The sequence below is a fragment of the Gadus macrocephalus genome, chromosome 8, assembly GCF_031168955.1.
Source record: "Gadus macrocephalus chromosome 8, ASM3116895v1".
NCBI lineage: Eukaryota > Metazoa > Chordata > Actinopteri > Gadiformes > Gadidae > Gadus > Gadus macrocephalus.
This window is the reverse complement of record NC_082389.1, coordinates 2,663,125-2,680,318: the sequence shown is the minus strand read 5'-3', so window position 1 is coordinate 2,680,318 and position 17,194 is coordinate 2,663,125. Positions and strand designations below refer to the sequence as shown.

Here is a 17,194-nt window from a genome sequence, read left to right as displayed (position 1 = left end):
GACGTGCGTCAGTGAGCACGCACATGCACACACACACAGCAGAAGCTTAAGTGATCATTTATACAGCAGAAGAGGCATACACACACACAAATGCATCCAAACACACACACACACATAGCCCAAAGGCCAATGCATACAAAATTCAGCAGGCATATGTTGGGTGAGAAGCCAAAATAAAAAGAAATATGATGAGAAAAACAGTCTCGCCAACGTCCGTCTGTGCACACACACAAACAAGGACACACACACACACCTGAGCACGCTCGCCGTCGTATTTGTACTCGCAGGTGAAGGCCGCCTCGTCGAACCTCTTCATGACCTCTCCGACCCCCTTGGTGGGGTGGGCCAGCATGGGCCTCAGGGGTACACCTGGAGGGGGGGGCACAGCCACAGAAGACCCCGGCCTTACGGTCACAACCCAGACAGCCGCGCAGAATATTACAGATCTCCAACCAGGAGGCCTCGGCCCGGGAGCTCATGCATTTTTCATGACCAGCACACGGTTAAGAAAATGGTTTCGGTCGTGTGCCAAGTGACAAAGGAACAAAATAACAGCGACGACAAAATCGTTTTTAGCTTTAAATCGGGACAAACTGCTTTTGTGTGCGGGAGCGGCAACAGAAGGCGTGTGTGTGTGTGTGTGTGTGTGTGTGTGTGTGTGTGTGTGTGTGTGTGTGTGTGTGTGTGTGTGTGTGTGTGTGTGTGTGCGTGTGCTTTTCTGGGTTTCTATGATGCATTGGCATTTAAAAATACAGTTTTTCCGCGGAAACTGTAAATTTTGTTGGCCAACTTTACGGCGGGACTCGAATGTCCGGAACTCATTCATATCCAATCTTTAATAACTTTTTATTGAAATATAAGGGTCACCCCGGGCCACACAAAAAAAAAAAAACGGATATGAAGATGAACTAGACACAGAAGATCCTAAAAACTTTATTGGCTATGGGGATGACGTTAATGAAATCCCATTTCTTCCCGTGGAAGGGTGACACGGGAGCGCTGTTGGCTGGTTTAGCAAAGGGACGACAGGGAAGCAACGGCAAGCAGCCAATTGCGTATAGTCAGTTGAACGAGGCCCGTTGATCACGCCTCTTGTGCTGAAGAAGATGACAGCAGCTTCCCCAGACCAACGTGCGACCTACGATGTGAGCCGAGTCTGGCAGCGGCCAGGCTAGCTCACTACGACACAGCCACCCAAAGTTTGCCGCGTTTGATTCTAAACCATTTTCTTTGCAGACCCAGGCGATATTCTTTATTCTTTAGACCTCCCCCAGGCTATTCTGTTCAGCAACGCGTCTATTAAAAAGAGAAGAAGGCAGGATATAATAAAGGACGTATGGATCCATATTAGAGTGGTCATAAAGCGGTGTGGCTCAGAGCGTGCTAGCTGACCGGTAGGACCCAAGATGTTCCGCCTGCTTGTCGATACGTGATGCAGAGGAGCTGTGCTTTGTCACAACAGGGCTTGGGATGGACTATTCAAACCCATTTCTTCGAAGCAGGCATTTGGAATAATTGGCCGTGTTCCGTTTCCCCAGGGCCTGTGTGCGTATAACAGGTGCTATCCCAGCTAACAATAAAAACCGGTATAACGAGGAGTCAATCCCTTTTGTCATTCCTTCTTTAATTGGAGGGTAAATGGATTTGCGCTCCCTCCCACTTTGAATTCACGATTCACCTCCATTGTGTCGCAAATGGTCAGCGTACCTGGGGCTAAGCCTGCAGTGATTGGCCAGCGTACCAGGTCTCAGCCTGCAGTGATTGGCCATCGTACCAGGTCTCAGCCTGCAGTGATTGGCCATCGTACCAGGTCTCAGCCTGCAGTGATTGGCCATCGTACCAGGTCTCAGCCTGCAGTGATTGGCCATCGTACCAGGTCTCAGCCTGCAGTGATTGGCCAGCGTACCAGGTCTCAGCCTGCAGTGATTGGCCATCGTACCAGGTCTCAGCCTGCAGTGATTGGCCATCGTACCAGGTCTCAGCCTGCAGTGATTGGCCAGCCCTACCTGGGGTAAGCTTGCAGTGTTTTGGCAGCTCGTCGATCCCCTCCTTGAGCAGCACTGGCAGAATGACATCATAATTGGGCATCTCGCTGAGGAAGAAAAGGGATTAGGGCCCACGTTATCAAAAAAGAGAGATGGACGAGGATGAATCTCCAACAATAGTAAAAAATGAACTAAAAAGTCCACCTAAAGCGTGCGCTAGTTACCAGTAGGTCTGCTTCAGGATGAGACTCTTCTCCTCCAGCCAGGTCCTGCGGCTCTCTGTGCTCATTCCCTTGCCGGCGTCGAGTACAGCGGGCGGGAAATCTGCCGTCGTCGTCGACGGGGGGGGGGGGGGGAGGGGATGCATTCAGAAACACAATTAACATCTCCTAATAAGAACCAGAGTCTCCATGGCAACACAGTCGCGTCATCAACGCGACGACCGCTGTGCACGACGGTCCCGGTGGGACCGTCGTGCACAGCGAGGACCGTTTTTAGGGTCCGGCCGGTGGTCCCGAGGTTAACGCGTGTGCGGTACGGGCGCTTATTGATTGGTGCGCCGTGTGGCGCTCGTTAGGGGTAGCCGGTCCACGTTCCGTCCGTTTTAACGGGATGAATTAATTAGCGTTGGATCCAACGATGATAAACCGGTCGGTTTTTACCTCGATTAAGGAGGCCCACCTGGCCTGAATAAAAAAGGATAAAAGGATAATGCATTTTTTTGTTTTAAACGCCTCTTTGGCTTTTAATGGGCTCCTGCTTCACCTGGTTAAATAATTTGAGATGGTGGGGGGGGGGGGGGGGGAGGGGGGGGAGGAGGTAGTAGCCGCCGCCACGCAGCTTTTTTAATGGGAACACGTCGTTAATTAACCTACCTGCTTAAACAAACGGACGAAAAAGAAGAGGAGAGAAAAAAAAGAAAAAGAGAAACATTTCCCCGACAAGACCGCGGATCAATGTAAATTTTCCGGCGGAGTCTGTGGTCTGGCTGACCCTAATTAAAGCGCCGCGCCGTCTGTGAGTAAGATCCGCATGCTAATTAATCCGCGCTAGGGCTCATTGTGTGGCGGTGGCGGCGGCGGCTGAGGCTAACCTCCTCTGCGTTCGCCTGCTCTGGTTTCAGACGCTCCCCGACTGAAGGGGGGAAAGAGACGGCTGGGGGGGGGGGGGGGGGGGGGGGTGATGGGCCGACTCAGGCTGTTTAGCATTCCAGGGTAACAACAACTGCCCGACACACACACACACACACACACACACACACACACACACACACACACACACACACACACACACACACACACACACACACACACACACACACACACACACACACACACACACACACACAGCGTCGCGGCGACGCTCTGGCCGCTGATTACCACGATCGCCAAAACCTCCACATCGGCCCGCCGCACAAACGCTTCGGGAACAGCAGCGCACTCGAAGGGAGAGCGGCCGCGACGGGGACCCCACCCTCGGGGGGGGGGGAGGGGTTGTGTATTGGGGGGTACGGGGGCTGACCTTGGCCGGGGGGCGTCAGGCAGACGGCCTGGTTGAGGGCGGCCAGGACACTCTGCTCCGCCAGCCCGATGCGCAGCTTCCCCCCCAGGGACCTACACACACACACACACACACACACACACACACACACACACACACACACACACACACACACACACACACACACACACACACACACACACACACACACACACACACACACACACGGACACACACACACACACACACACACACACACACGGACAGACACACACACACACACACACACACACACACACACACACACACACAACCCCCCCCCAAACACACACACAACCCCCCCCCAAACACACACACACACACACACACACACAATACAGAGAGGGAGACGGAAAGGAAGGTGTGAGCGTCCTCACATACACACAAGCCATAAGCAGTGGCCAACACTGACGTTTCTAAAAACTAACTGGTACCCATGACAACGGCTGTGTGCTTGAGCAGTGGGCAGACTCGGGAGCAGACGTGAGAGGTGGAAGGCATTGGGTTCACAGCAGACTCCTCGCGGGAGAGTGTGTGGTCGGCACGTCAAGGGCAAACCCAAGATCTACTGGCATGTTGGAGCACACGTGTGTTTTAAAGTGTACGCTTGGAGACGCAGTGGAGCAAGGGAGTCAGTGTGTGTGAGTGTCTGTTGGCATTTGTGTGTGTGTGTGTGTGTAGGTGTGTGTCCCTGTGTGTGTGTGTGTGTGTGTGTGTGTGTGTGTGTGTGTGTGTGTGTGTGTGTGTGTGTGGGGGGGGGGTTGTGTGTGTGTGTGTGTTTGTTTGTCTGTTTATCTGTGTGTGTGGGTCTGTTTATCTGTGGGTGTTTGGGGGGGTGTGTGCGTGTGACTGTGTGAGTCTGTGTGCATGTCTCTCGGTCTCTGTGTGTGTGCGTGTGCGTGTGTATATGTGTCGGTTTGTGTGTGTGTGTGTGTGTGTCTTTGCGAGCGCGTGTGTGTTACCTGACTATGTAGCGGGCTTCTGAGAAGCGGCACGCCACAAAGAGGCCTTTGATGATGTCGATTTTCTTATTCATGGCCTGCGGTCGCCGGACGGAAATTGAGATTTAAAAGAAGTGGGGGGAGAGAGAGAGAGGGAGAGAGAGAAAGAGAGAGCGAGACAGCGTGACAGCGAGACAGCGAGAGAGAGAGAGAGGACAGCGAGAGAGAGAGAGAATAGGAGAATGCACAGCGTGAGTGTTTGAGTGCCACACCGGCAAGAACAGATTTTCACGTTCAACAGAGTTCAAATAAATGAGTGACAAAAAATAACAAAGAGGCGAGGAATATACATTCCGTGACATCCCGGAGGGAGTTACACAAGCAAACATGCACCCCCCCCCCCCCCCCCCCCCCCCCCACTGCCCCACTACTGGGCACATTCTGTCAGACTGCCGGCTCTACTTCCACCGGAGTAAATTGCCTATCAAGCCGTTACTTCCTCCACCGACCGCATCCTTCCCCTCTCCCTCGACAAACATAAACAAAAAACCTCCCAACGGGAACTTCTAAACGAAACCCATTTCCTGCTGGTACCCACCGAGTTCCCGCTCATGCTGGCGATCTCCTTCAGCTTGGCGAACACCCCCCCCGCCGTGAGATTGGCGGGCTGGAACATGGTGCGCTGGTTGCTACGGGAACTCTCCGCCACAAGGCCGAGGTCGCCCTTCTCCTGCGCCTCCGCCTTGATCTTGTCCAACTGTCGCCCTGGCAACAACAACAAAACCAGACCCCCGAGATTGGGTAAACGTCGCGGGCGGGCGCGGCGCGATGCGAGCGAGGGGACGAGAGCGGTGATTGGCGATTAAGGCCAGGTGTGTCATAGTGTGTGTGTGTGTGTTTGTTTTTTGTGTGTCGTTTTCGTTCAGTCACTCTCATCGTCTCTCTCTCTCTCGCGCTCAATACTATGAGAGTGACTGAACGAATGAATGAGGCGTGTCGGCTCATTGGTACGGCTAACTGCGGGTGTGTGCGTGTGTGTGTGTGTGTGTTACCGGTTGCCTGGGCAACGGCTTTCATCAGGACCGTGTCGCCCACCCCTAGCTCTATGCCCAGGTAGGCGGGGCCAAGCTGATTCAGGCACAGGTACACGCAGCACAGCAGGTCATCTGGAACAACACACACACACACACACACACACACACACGTTAGCACACACACTAACACACACACACACACAGTTTCCCCCCTTCAATCCTGTGCCTGACCAAGGTAATCAAACTCTGAAGGACACAAAGTAAGGAATCTAATGATACACATAATACTTGTGATTATTACACACTTGTGTGTGATCGTTCCCTATCACGGATATAGTGCACTATATCGGGTGCTCGCTATTTTGTAGAGGTGTTCGAACTCTCAGTAGTTTATTTCATTCACTTTATAGTGGACAATAAAATACCCCAAATTGTTGTGAACATACGATGTTCCCTACAAGTTACTCCCGTGTACCACAACGCAATGCGGTCATGTTTTCGAAATGTTCAGCGTAGTGTCCGAATTCTCGTTTGATCGTTCCCTATATAGCGCACTATATCATAAACACTATATCGGGAATAGTGATTGAAGAGGGAATAGGGAACGATTTCGAACACAGCCAATGTATGCACGCTGCATCGCGCCAGAAGGTGAGCAGTGCACCTTTCAGAGAACGTGATCAAAACAATGTCAAGTTCCCTCCTGACCCGAGCCGCCGGGCGTTCATCTCAGCCAATCAGGACGCTGCTCTGGTCCGAGGGGGACAGGGGGTACCTCTCCACCATATTACCCTGAATAACGACTTCCCATCGGTAGGGGAGGCAGCTCCATCTATTCATTTAGGTCTCCTTTTTATGACTTGGGAGTGGAGGGGTGGGGAGGGTCTCCTTACCTGGGGAGAGGAGCATCACGGACCGCAGCAGGTTGGACAGCGTCTCAATGTTCCTCAGCCTGAGAGAGAGGGCGGTGGGGGGGGGGCAGAGCGACGGAGAGAGAGGGAGAAGAGGGCGAGAGAGAGGAGGAAGAGAGAGAGACATAACTACACCATAATGACGTGTATCCTCACACATTTCATTTTCCTTGACAACCCTAATTAAAAGGCCCCAAACCTCACTGTGATATTATAATCCTAGCCAGGAACTTTGCACTATTTTTAGAGATGTGTTCTATTTATTTTTTAGACCTTTCAATTTGCATCATACTCTTGAATCTTTTGTGTGTATTGCAACATAAATGTCTGTTTTGCCAATTTAGTGAGAGGGGGCGACACAGAGCGAGAGCAGAAACCGATCGGATCACTTACAGAGAGAGAGAGAGAGAGCGACAGAGAGAGAGAGCGACAGAGAGCGAGAGCGAGAGAGAGAGAGAGAGAGACAGAGAGAGCGCCACAGAGACACAGAGACACAGAGATACAGAGAGAGATAGAGAGAGACTATGGAAGGGCCGGCTAACTTTGTTGTGAAGCCATCATGGTGGAAGGAGAGGAGTAAGTGCAGGGGCAGGGGGGAGATGGGGGGGGGGGGGGGGGGGGGAGTGTGTGTGGGGGGGGGGGGGGGGGGGAGTGGGGGAGGGGGGGTTGTGGTGTGGGAGAGGAAATGAGATTTGTCTGGAGGAGGATGCGGGCAGACGGGAAACCCGAGCCGCTTCAAAGTGTGTTTGGCGAGTTCGTTTTCGGACACACTGTATATCAGACGTATGTATCTGTATACGTATCCCCATCTCAATTAGTGGGGTGGGCTGGGTGAGTGGGGGGGGGGGGGGGGAGGTAACACAAGAGGCTACGGCTCCTCCTCTGATCCCCTTTGAAGTAATTGGGTTTGCATCGCCATGACGCCTCGTTAATGCAGCATGGCCTTCTGACCCCCCCGCCTGCACTTAAAGATCGCCGGGGGCGACGCCAAACGCACAAATGGACCCCGCAGAGAGGAGGATTACATTACACTCCGACCCATGACCCCCCGAGAGAACAAATAGAAGAAGTACAGGAAGAGAGGGGAACTTCTTCTTTGTTCGATTCAACTTTCACCTCCTCCGCTTCCACTTACCGGCCGGAGTCCTCTTCGATCCTCTCGAACGTCCGCGCCACCGCCAAGTACGGCACCCTGAGCGAGAAGGGATGAAGAGAGGGGGAAGGGGCGTGGCGTCAACGCTCGGAGTGATGAAAAGGAAAACGTTCTTTGTTTCGGGAATAAATACAGGTTCATGCCGCCCATCGCTTCACGTCCTGCCCTCATCCCCTGCACCGCCAGGGATGACTGGACGCCGTGCAAGGTTGTATTAAAGTACACTGTCGAGGATACAAGTAAAGGAGGAATCCGGGCACGGATTGTGTACCGGAAGAGCGTGAGCACGACGTGAACGAGACGCTGGTGTTGGACGTCTTCCCTGTGACCACTCGGCTGCCTAAACAGCCTGCATTGTCTCGAGCGTTTCTATTGGACGGTTCTGATGAACAACGAGAACCGCTACGCATCGTGGGATACGGTGCGGAAGTAACCGTGCTTCAGTACTTATTTGATGGTGCGTTATGACCCCCAAAGAGCGCTCGCAGGAGAACGGTGTGCACAGAAGGAGGAAGAGTTTGCATGGTTCCCTTTAAACTTTACATTTGTAACTCATTCAGACCCTTGAACCCCAACGGGCAACAACGGAGCTACAACAAAACTAGACACTCCACCACTATGTCACCCGTACAAAGTGAACAGTGAATGTTCCTCTAGCTAAACAAACGGGAGCGATAGGGAGATGAATCGTGTCGTCAGGGAAAGCAGAGATTCCTCCGCTCCTTTAGGGGCAACGCCAGCCAGCAGAACGACGACAGCAGAGACAATTAACCTAGGTTAATTAGATTTGCTTTGTTTCTACTCGTAGTCTCAGCGCCTTAGGCCTGGGCTCTCCCTTATTGGGACTATCAAGAGGAAGACGAAACGAGGACTGCATCACTTCCAACGCGTTGACTATATCGGGGGTTTAAAGAGGTTCCTTTCATCCCATTAGCTTTGTTCCTTTTCATACATAAACATTTCTATGCGTTCTGCAGAATTTACAGTTGAATAATTGACTCCGCCAACTTGGAATGGACTTGGAATTGGTATCGAGTTAGGAAAGTGGTAATGGTGTAGCCCGGGTTTCCGTGAAACTGAAGCCCTATCGAACGACCTTTTACCCCCGCTCCCATCGACATCTCTTCAACCCGCGTCGGGTTACTACTTAAGAGGATCTCCCGCGGCGGAAGGTGAAGGTGGGTGCAACGACACGGTGTGTGGGTGCGGCTTACTTCTGGCCCCGCCCCCAGCAGGCGTGGTCTATCGGGTGGTAGTTGGGCCTGGACGGGTCAAAGTCCTTCTGCCCTGGAGACACGTCACTGAGGAGAGAAAACCACAAAATGCAACGTGAAATCGGTGGTGCAACCCGAGAGGAGCCGAGTATGCGCATCTTCCAGAGGGAGAGGAATAACGGAGAGAGGAAGGTTCTTGAAGAGGGGCGAAGTCAGAACCACCGAGTGACTTTGCGAAACGGCAGCGCAGGCAGAGCCCTCTGATTCAACAGCAGACTGAAAATATCCGCCAATAAACGGGAAAACATCATTAAGTCTGCCGCTCCCCTCTGCAACTTGCTTGAGTTTATGTGCTTGCACCGGAGCGCGGAAGTTAAATGAGGCGAGTGTGTCGGAGAAGGACATACTGATGGCCTGCCTGGGATACCTTCAAGGTGCTCTTTCAGCCCAGCAAACAAAATATTTTATGTCATGCAATCTGCTGCATTGGTGTACGAGCCGCGCTTTCACGAGTCGACAGTGTTCCACCAATAAGCCTTCGCTTCCCAAAGTATCTTTGATTTTAAAAAAAAGGCGGTGTCGTTACTTACATGGGAAATATCATAAAAAGGTTGAGTCTTTCGTGTTGCTTCCGGTTACACATTCTAATGTCAAGACAAACCGAAGTCGACGATATGTGGAATACCGCTTTGTGATGGAGATTTCGGTTTTTGTTTTTAACTTTGTGGCAATCCTGAAGATGGTGTGTTCAGACTGAAAAGCGTCGATAAGGAGGAATTATTCTCGTCTCTTCTGCACGGGACTTGGGTCTATTTGAGTTTGTTTTTATCTTCAGCTGAGCTGGTAGCTCTTGCTTGTGACTGCTTAATATTCATATATACACCTTCTGCATTTGTCAGGCAATGTTCTCAAAAAAAAGACAGGTTTATATAGCATCAGCTCCGTAAGCGACGTTCCTTAGTGTTTTGTAGCTGGAAACTAGCATCAGCCAAAGGCCTACTCACTACTGAATGTTGTTTACTGTATGCTGTTCAATTCGGGAGGGAGGGAAAGTACGAAAGATGATGCTGGAGAACTGTGATCACAAGCCAAAGAATACAAAGAAAATACCATTAAAGAATATCAGGTTTGGACCTCTTACAACGCGAGACACGTCTGCCTCAATATGATACAAATCTTTACAACATCAACCCTTCTCTGAACACCGCACCACCCATTTAGGCACGAACACGGAATCAAAATCAAAACCATCAGTTACAATCCATGTAGCCGTCCAGAACAATCGGCCGAATTATTGTTCAGCGTTATCAACTCCTTATCGGAGCCCAGAGTGCTACAACAAAATGGATTTTTCCCAGCTTGAAAAAAAGGTGTGAAAATTGAACCGAGGTGAAATTGCCGAGAAGTATGGCAGGAGCACGCGGATGAAAGAAGAGACTGGCTTCCAGCCAAGGTTGCGTTCAATATTTTTGAAAAACTCCTGTCTGATGACCGTATTAGCGGTGTAGGCCTACACTCGGGGGGCCTCCAGGTTTAACCTGCTGGAAGCTCCCGGTGGCCTGCTGTTGACCTCCTGCTACTGAACTGGTGATGAAGGGGGGCCTTCTTGTTGCCTCCTGTCACACTTGAACAACACGAGGTGCAACAAGTGCCTTAGTGTAGATTGTATTAATCATCCGCCAGCGCCATGGAAAATCAATGGGAGGCTGGGGAAGAAGAAAAGGGCCGACGTTGGGGGGGGGGGGGGGGGGGGGGGGGGGGGGGATAGCGAGACCGAAAGAGCCAACATGGAATTGCATTCATCACTTGGCGATATCACTGAACCTGTGACATGACGGGGAATGGGGTCATGGCTGTGCTGGAGTCGGTCGAGGTAGCGCTCGCTTTGCTGACTCGTGGACGGGGGGGAGAGAAATATGATTTGACTGTGTGGGGGGGGCTTTATACAAGACCGGGGAGTGGAAATGTCATGTCAGCAGGTCGTCATCAAAAACGGTTCAGGTTTATTATACCGGGTATGGATTGGATTTGGCAGTGGAAAAATGAATACAACATTCTTTTTTGAGTTTTTTTTTTTTTTTTTTTTTTTTGCAAACGTGTGAATATTAAAATTACAATTATAGTGAATGTTGTGAACATGGAAAATCCTTCCGAGGATCCGTCCACGAGGTTCTGTTACAACATTACAGTCACTTTCACAAAGACTATTTTGACGTGTTCATCTGCTTCATTACTCTCCATCTACATGCACCTGATCAACCCAACACTATATCGTTACAATTTGAATGATTGATGAAACACATGGCGCGTGCCCTTCCTGGCCTGCGCACCTGTGCAATATATCAGGAGTATAGAGAGACAGACGGACGGACGGAGCGACTTAGTGGAAACCAGACGTGGTTTGGTGTCAGGGATCAGACGGACTAATAAAGGCGCGCGCTTTACCCTTTCTTATCTTTGACATCGTCCACTGCGGCCTTCTCTGGCTCTTTCTTCTTCACACCCGCCACCTCCCCCTTTTCTCCTTCACTCGTCTCCTCCACCTTCTCCACCTTCTCCACCTTGACCGCCGCTTTCCTGGGCGCTGCGGGGAAACATCAAACGGAAAGAAAAATAAACAAAATACCAAAAATGTTGTTGTGTTGCTGGTGCGCGTCAGTGTGTGTAAGGGCGCGAGCGCCATCTGTTCTAAAGTGTAGCCTGATTCTGGACACGGACACGCACGCATAAAACGGACTCACACACACACACGCACACACACACACACACACACACACACAACTGTTTGTCCACACAAACAAACAGACACACACACACACACATGCAGTGTGTCCAGATGTGTGCACCCGTGCAGGAAAATGCTAATTCCGCTGGCTCACCAAAGAAACTGCTGATGGCGGCTTTCTTGGCCAAGTCCTTATCTCCTCCCTGTTCTTTCGCCTCCTTACGCTCCTTGGCGGCTTGAGTCCGTGGGCTCTTGGCGCTGTCCTTTTCAGCCCGTCGCTCTTCCTCCTCCTCCTCCTCCTCTTCCTCGCTCTTCTTCTGCGTTGTCGTCTTCTTAGTCTTCGTCTTCTTCTGCTGCCTGGTGTCGGCGGGCCCTTTCTCCTCTCCGGCCCTCTTTTCATCCTTTGCTCCCTTTGCCTTTTTCTTCTCTTTCTTCCCCTCCTCCTCCTCCTCCTCCTCCTCTTCATCCTCCTGTCGCTGCTCGCTCTCCTCCTTCTTCACCTCGGCTCCTTTCCTCCTTTCAGCCGCCAGCTCACCCTTTTCTCCCGCGCCGCCCCGCGCTGCTGGCACATCCGTCTCAGTCGCTGCCTCCTCCTCCTCCTCCGTCTTTTCTTCCTCGGCGGCCTCTACCTCCATCGCCTCATCACCTTTTCCTGCTCGGCGACGGCGACGGGGCCGGGGTGGGGGTGGGGGTGGGGGACATTGTAAAAAAAAAAGAGAAGAAAAAGCACGAGGACGATAAATGCCAGGAGCCTCACAAAAAGGGCAGCATTGAGGGGCTCTGCCTTTCTCTGCGCCCGTTTGAGGCAGACAGTGAAAGCGAGGGGAAGTTGTATAAAGATGGCTTTGCCGGATAACCGCTGGGCCTTTACTCGTTAAATGCGTCTTGTCGTTTTCTAAGGGGGGGGTGGGGGGGGGGCAAGCGGGGGCCGCTGCGGATCAAGAGGGCGGGGAGGAGGAGGGGAGCGAAACAAATAAAAGTGCAGGCGCTGAGAATTTGGGCTTTTACAGCTTGGTCAACGAAGTATGGACATCACACACACACACACACACACACACACACACACACACACACACACACACACACACACACACACACACACACACACACACACACACACACACACACACACACACACACACACACACACACACACACACACACACACACACACACACGAATTTAGTCCTGTCCAGAAATAATAAATGGGGCTTAATAAAAAAACAACAACGTGGGGGTGGGGGGGGGGGAGAGCTTGAGTTAATTAAGCAGCATGTCATCATGCAATATATATATGTATGTTTATGGTAATTTGTTAATTTGACTTAATTAAATTCGGAAATTTGCATAGATTTACATTGACGTTAGCATTTGCGAAAACACAAAATATTTTAATAAAATAACGAGGGTGCATTTGTTATGTCCATAAATCAGCCTATTTTTTTGATTTATTTTCAATATAGATTGCCGTGATTCCACAAAAACAACCGTTGGAGAGTCCTGGCTCGGAACAACTATGAACGACAAGATAAAAATAAGATTTAAACAATATCCGACATCTATACTATCCGATCCGAATTCTGGCCCCAATATGGACAATATATAACAAAATATGCAAATCACAAAGGCTGCGATAAAAAATACATAAAATCTATATTATTCGATATATATATATTTTTGGGGGGATTTGTCACCGTCACTGACTGGAGATCAGTACGATTTATAGAAAAAAAAAATTCACAATTCAATAGTTAAATAAAGATGTTATGATATCAACACATCGGCCTGGCCTAAAGGAAAGAGACGTTTCGATGTTGACTGCTTCAAAAGTTGTGTTGGTCATACTACAGAAGGTTTTATTGCTTTTTTACTGAATAATACAAAACATAAGGAACTTAATAAATAAGATTAAAAAAATCACATATCAAACGGCGCGACTGGTCTCAATCATCCCAGTCGCTCATTTCCCCGAATCGTTCGGCCCTACTGGTCACGTACCGCCGGTGCCCGAGGAGGGGCTCTCCACCCGGGGCCTCTTGCTGGGCTGGCTGAGGGCCCCCTCGCTGCTGCGCTGCTTCTGCTCCTCCGGGGCCCCCGGGACCGGGACCGCCGCCGCCGCTGGGACCGCCGCCGCCGCGTCGTGGCCCCCCAGAGGGCTGCTGCTCTCGTTCAGCTTCCGCTTCGGGAACATCTTCCTCGCTACACACACACACACACACACACGTTAATTAATAGCGGACATTAATTAAAAAGGTGCTGTAAGTACGATTTGAGATTTGCAATTAGAACAGAGCCTGATTTTGAGGCTGGCTGACAAAAAAACGGTCACACGTGTGCACACAGGTGCACACACCTGTGCTTGGCAGGCAAGCTGACTTCCCCGAACGAATCAGATAAGGGATGCCGTGATTGGTCAGAAAAGAGCCGGGAGCGGCCTTGGATCTTAACGAGCTGATAGGGACTCAAGCGCAGTCGACTCATCTCCCCGATAGCAGCCGACAGAGTGTCAATTCTAATAAATGACACTCAAAGAACATCAACTGTAACCGGCGGCGCCGTTCAAATGACGAAAGAGGAGAGACGGGGGGATGCACCGATTGGGTTGCGATTTGGTTAATGGTCAGGGAACAGGGAGGATTCTGCAGAGCTCGGAAATAGGTATTGAGGACGGCCCGAGTGACGCAGTCTACACTGGCATTTACCTCGCACGGTCCGACAGGCGGGGACACGCTTAATTCCCGGCTCCTCATAATTATTGAATCCAATGGCTGCTTTACAACTGAACAAATTAAGGGATTACGACGCAAAAGGGGTGTGTGTGTGTGTGTGTGTGTGTGTGTGTGTGTGTGTGTGTGTGTGTGTGTGTGTGTGTGTGTGTGTGGACACGTATCGGTCGCATATAGCGGGGAGTGCTGTGATTAAAAATAGGCACGACTCCTCACTCATTGCACAAGTAGGGCAAGAGAAAGGGGAGGGGGAGAGAGACAAGAGGGAGAGACAGACAGAGAGACCAAGAGACAAGAGAGAACTGCGTAACCAGGAGCTACTTTGCTAATGAATACACTCCTATCCAGGAAAACGTTCCACTGCAAAGCAGCCCAAAGGTGCTGATGTAATGTCCATCGTTATTGTGCGCGTCGCTGGTGCACAGCGGCAGCTTTGCACTCCTTTCCGATGCGTGTAGTGGCACACGTGCACGCGCACGCAGACGCCTACACACGCACGCAAACAGGCGCACACACGTACACACAAGTGAAGGATTTAAGTAAACAGATAGGTTAATTAGAACAACAGAGATTAGGCTCATCCCACGGAACTAAACCGTATCTCACGTCCACACACCGACGTTGTGAAAGGCTATTCATCACGATTTAGTGCAACGCGGTTCGTGGGTTCCTCCCCGTGACACCGTGGTGCTGTTGTTGTTGTTGGTGTTGTTGTTACCCGGGCCGGTATAAATACATGTTGATATGAAAGGCAGCATTCCCTGCTGACTGCGTCCTGGAGTCATTAAGTTCACGCAGCGACACTCTGTGAAACATTATGAAATGAGGGGGTAGAGGAACATTTCATCCGATCAATCACAAGCCCCGGCGATGCCATTTAATCTGGTAAAACAATATCCCTACACATCTCCAACGACGCGAAATGGACGCCTAATTCGAGTTCAATTCAATTTAGCGCCTTGTCTTAGTGGGGCAACGCGCAGCGCGGTGTTATTAAGCGATACCCGTGTTGCGCGCGGCAACAGTATAGTAAACGGAGGTCTTGCACCCCCCCCCCCCCCCCCTCCCGCAGAGTCGGCGGCGGGGGGGGGGGGGGGGGGGAGTGTGACTAGATTAGACGCATTTCCTCAAACCAGGTAAATAAAATGTGTGCATAAAAAAAATGAAGAGAGGAACCAAACAGACCCGCCATGGGGCCGGACGCTAGGCCCAGCGGCACAGCGGAGCCTGTGAATAATGGATGGATCCGGTGCCGTCCGGTTCACCGGTTCAACGCGGGTGCCGCTGGACGGTAATTACAAAAATATATATCCAGTATGGGTAGAGAGGAGGTGGGGTGCGCACATCCAAAGCGTGAATCCACAGGTGCTAGACAATAGTATGGAATAGAAGAAGAAAGGAGGGCCTGCACACTGTTGAAAGCTCCAGAAGTGGATTTATTAACAGGCAACGTTTGGATCTAGAGAGGGGAGAGGTACCACGATAGAGACGGACAGAAAGAGACAGACAGAAGGAGACAGTCAAGACAGACAAAGACAGAAAGAGAAAGACAGAGGGACAGAAAAAGAAAGACAGTGGACAGAAAAAGAAAGACAGACAGACAGACAGACAGACAGACAGACAGACAGACAGACAGACAGACAGACAGACAGACAGACAGACAGACAGACAGACAGACAGACAGACAGACAGACAGACAGACAGACAGACAGACAGACAGACAGACAGACAGACAGACAGACAGACAGACAGAAAAAGAAAGACAGACGGACAGAAAACGAAAGACAGACAGAAAGAAAACGAAAAGACAGACAGACAGAAAACGAAAGAGACAGAAAACGAAAGACAGACGGACAGAAAAAGAAATACAGACAAACAGAAAAAGAAAGACAGAAAAAGAAAGACAGACAAACAGAAAAAGAAAGACAGACAAACAGAAAAAGAAACACAGACATAGACAGACAGAAAAAGAAAGACAGACAAACAGAAAAAGAAAGACAGACAAACAGAAAAAGAAACACAGACATAGACAGACAGAAAAAGAAAGACAGACAGACAGAAGCAGACAGACAGAATAAGAAAGAACAACAGAAAAAGACAGACAGACAAGACACAGACAGACAGACGCGAAGGAACGTAGAGAACAGTGCGACACAGAGACCTCGCAGCGTGTCACGAGGGGCACCCACCGGTTTTGCGCTTGGGGATCCCAGAGGGGGAGATGGAGGTGGGGGTACCCGGGGTACCCGGGGTACCCGAGGAGGCGGGGGTTGCCGGGGTGACGGGAGTGCAGGGGGTGGCGGGGGCCGGAGATGGAGAGAGCGGGGTGGGCACCGCCTTGAAGGCCTCCTCCTAGACAGGGTGGGGGGGGGAAGGGAAAGAGTTCCGAGTTAAGGAGGTCACCCACCAACGCATCCCTTAAATCATTGGTTCTCAAAGTGCGGCCCGCGGGCCAATGGCGGCCCGCGGAATCATTCCTGGCGGCCCGCAATGACATACATAATTATGTAAGTTCTAAAAATAAAAAAAATTTTTTTTTTTTTTTTTCAATATAAAAAAAAATATATATATATTAATTTAAACAAATATAAATAAATATAAAGAGAAAATTCGACTCTCTAGCTTTCAATTAAATCCTTTTACATTTTTTAGTTTTAATCCGGCTGTACATTACTTTGAAAGGGTGAACCTCAGTTTCATGATTTAGACCTCACTTGACCTCACTCCCAGAGGTCCACGGTGCGGGTGCAATGTTTTTTTTCACCACTGGGATGCTGGCGGCGTTTCCCGCCAACATTTTTTTCCTTTGGCGGCCCTCAGTCAAATTTTGGGTTCCTAAATTGGCCCTCAGTTGTCAAAACTTTGAGAACCCCTGCCTTAAATCATAAAGTACATCACAGCTGGTTTAGGGAGAAGGCTATAAATAGGATTAGTACCAAAAGAGTTTCCTTTATTCATGAAATAAA

General features: G+C 50.5%; 1 protein-coding gene across 1 annotated transcript in view; it reads right to left on the bottom strand.

The window, feature by feature from the left end:
- lig1 (ligase I, DNA, ATP-dependent) overlaps positions 1-17,194 on the bottom strand; it is a 40,139-nt gene that overhangs the window by 15,130 nt on the left and 7,815 nt on the right. The window contains exons 4-17 of the mRNA XM_060060005.1: positions 16,418-16,580; positions 13,501-13,701; positions 11,657-12,154; positions 11,223-11,361; positions 8,778-8,864; positions 7,546-7,602; positions 6,393-6,451; positions 5,518-5,631; positions 5,064-5,230; positions 4,487-4,563; positions 3,507-3,598; positions 2,210-2,309; positions 2,007-2,092; positions 254-369 (exon numbers count right to left, since the gene is read on the bottom strand). Coding sequence (XP_059915988.1) covers positions 254-369; positions 2,007-2,092; positions 2,210-2,309; positions 3,507-3,598; positions 4,487-4,563; positions 5,064-5,230; positions 5,518-5,631; positions 6,393-6,451; positions 7,546-7,602; positions 8,778-8,864; positions 11,223-11,361; positions 11,657-12,154; positions 13,501-13,701; positions 16,418-16,580 — 1,956 coding nt within the window. The remainder of the gene's footprint in view (positions 1-253; positions 370-2,006; positions 2,093-2,209; positions 2,310-3,506; positions 3,599-4,486; positions 4,564-5,063; positions 5,231-5,517; positions 5,632-6,392; positions 6,452-7,545; positions 7,603-8,777; positions 8,865-11,222; positions 11,362-11,656; positions 12,155-13,500; positions 13,702-16,417; positions 16,581-17,194) is intronic.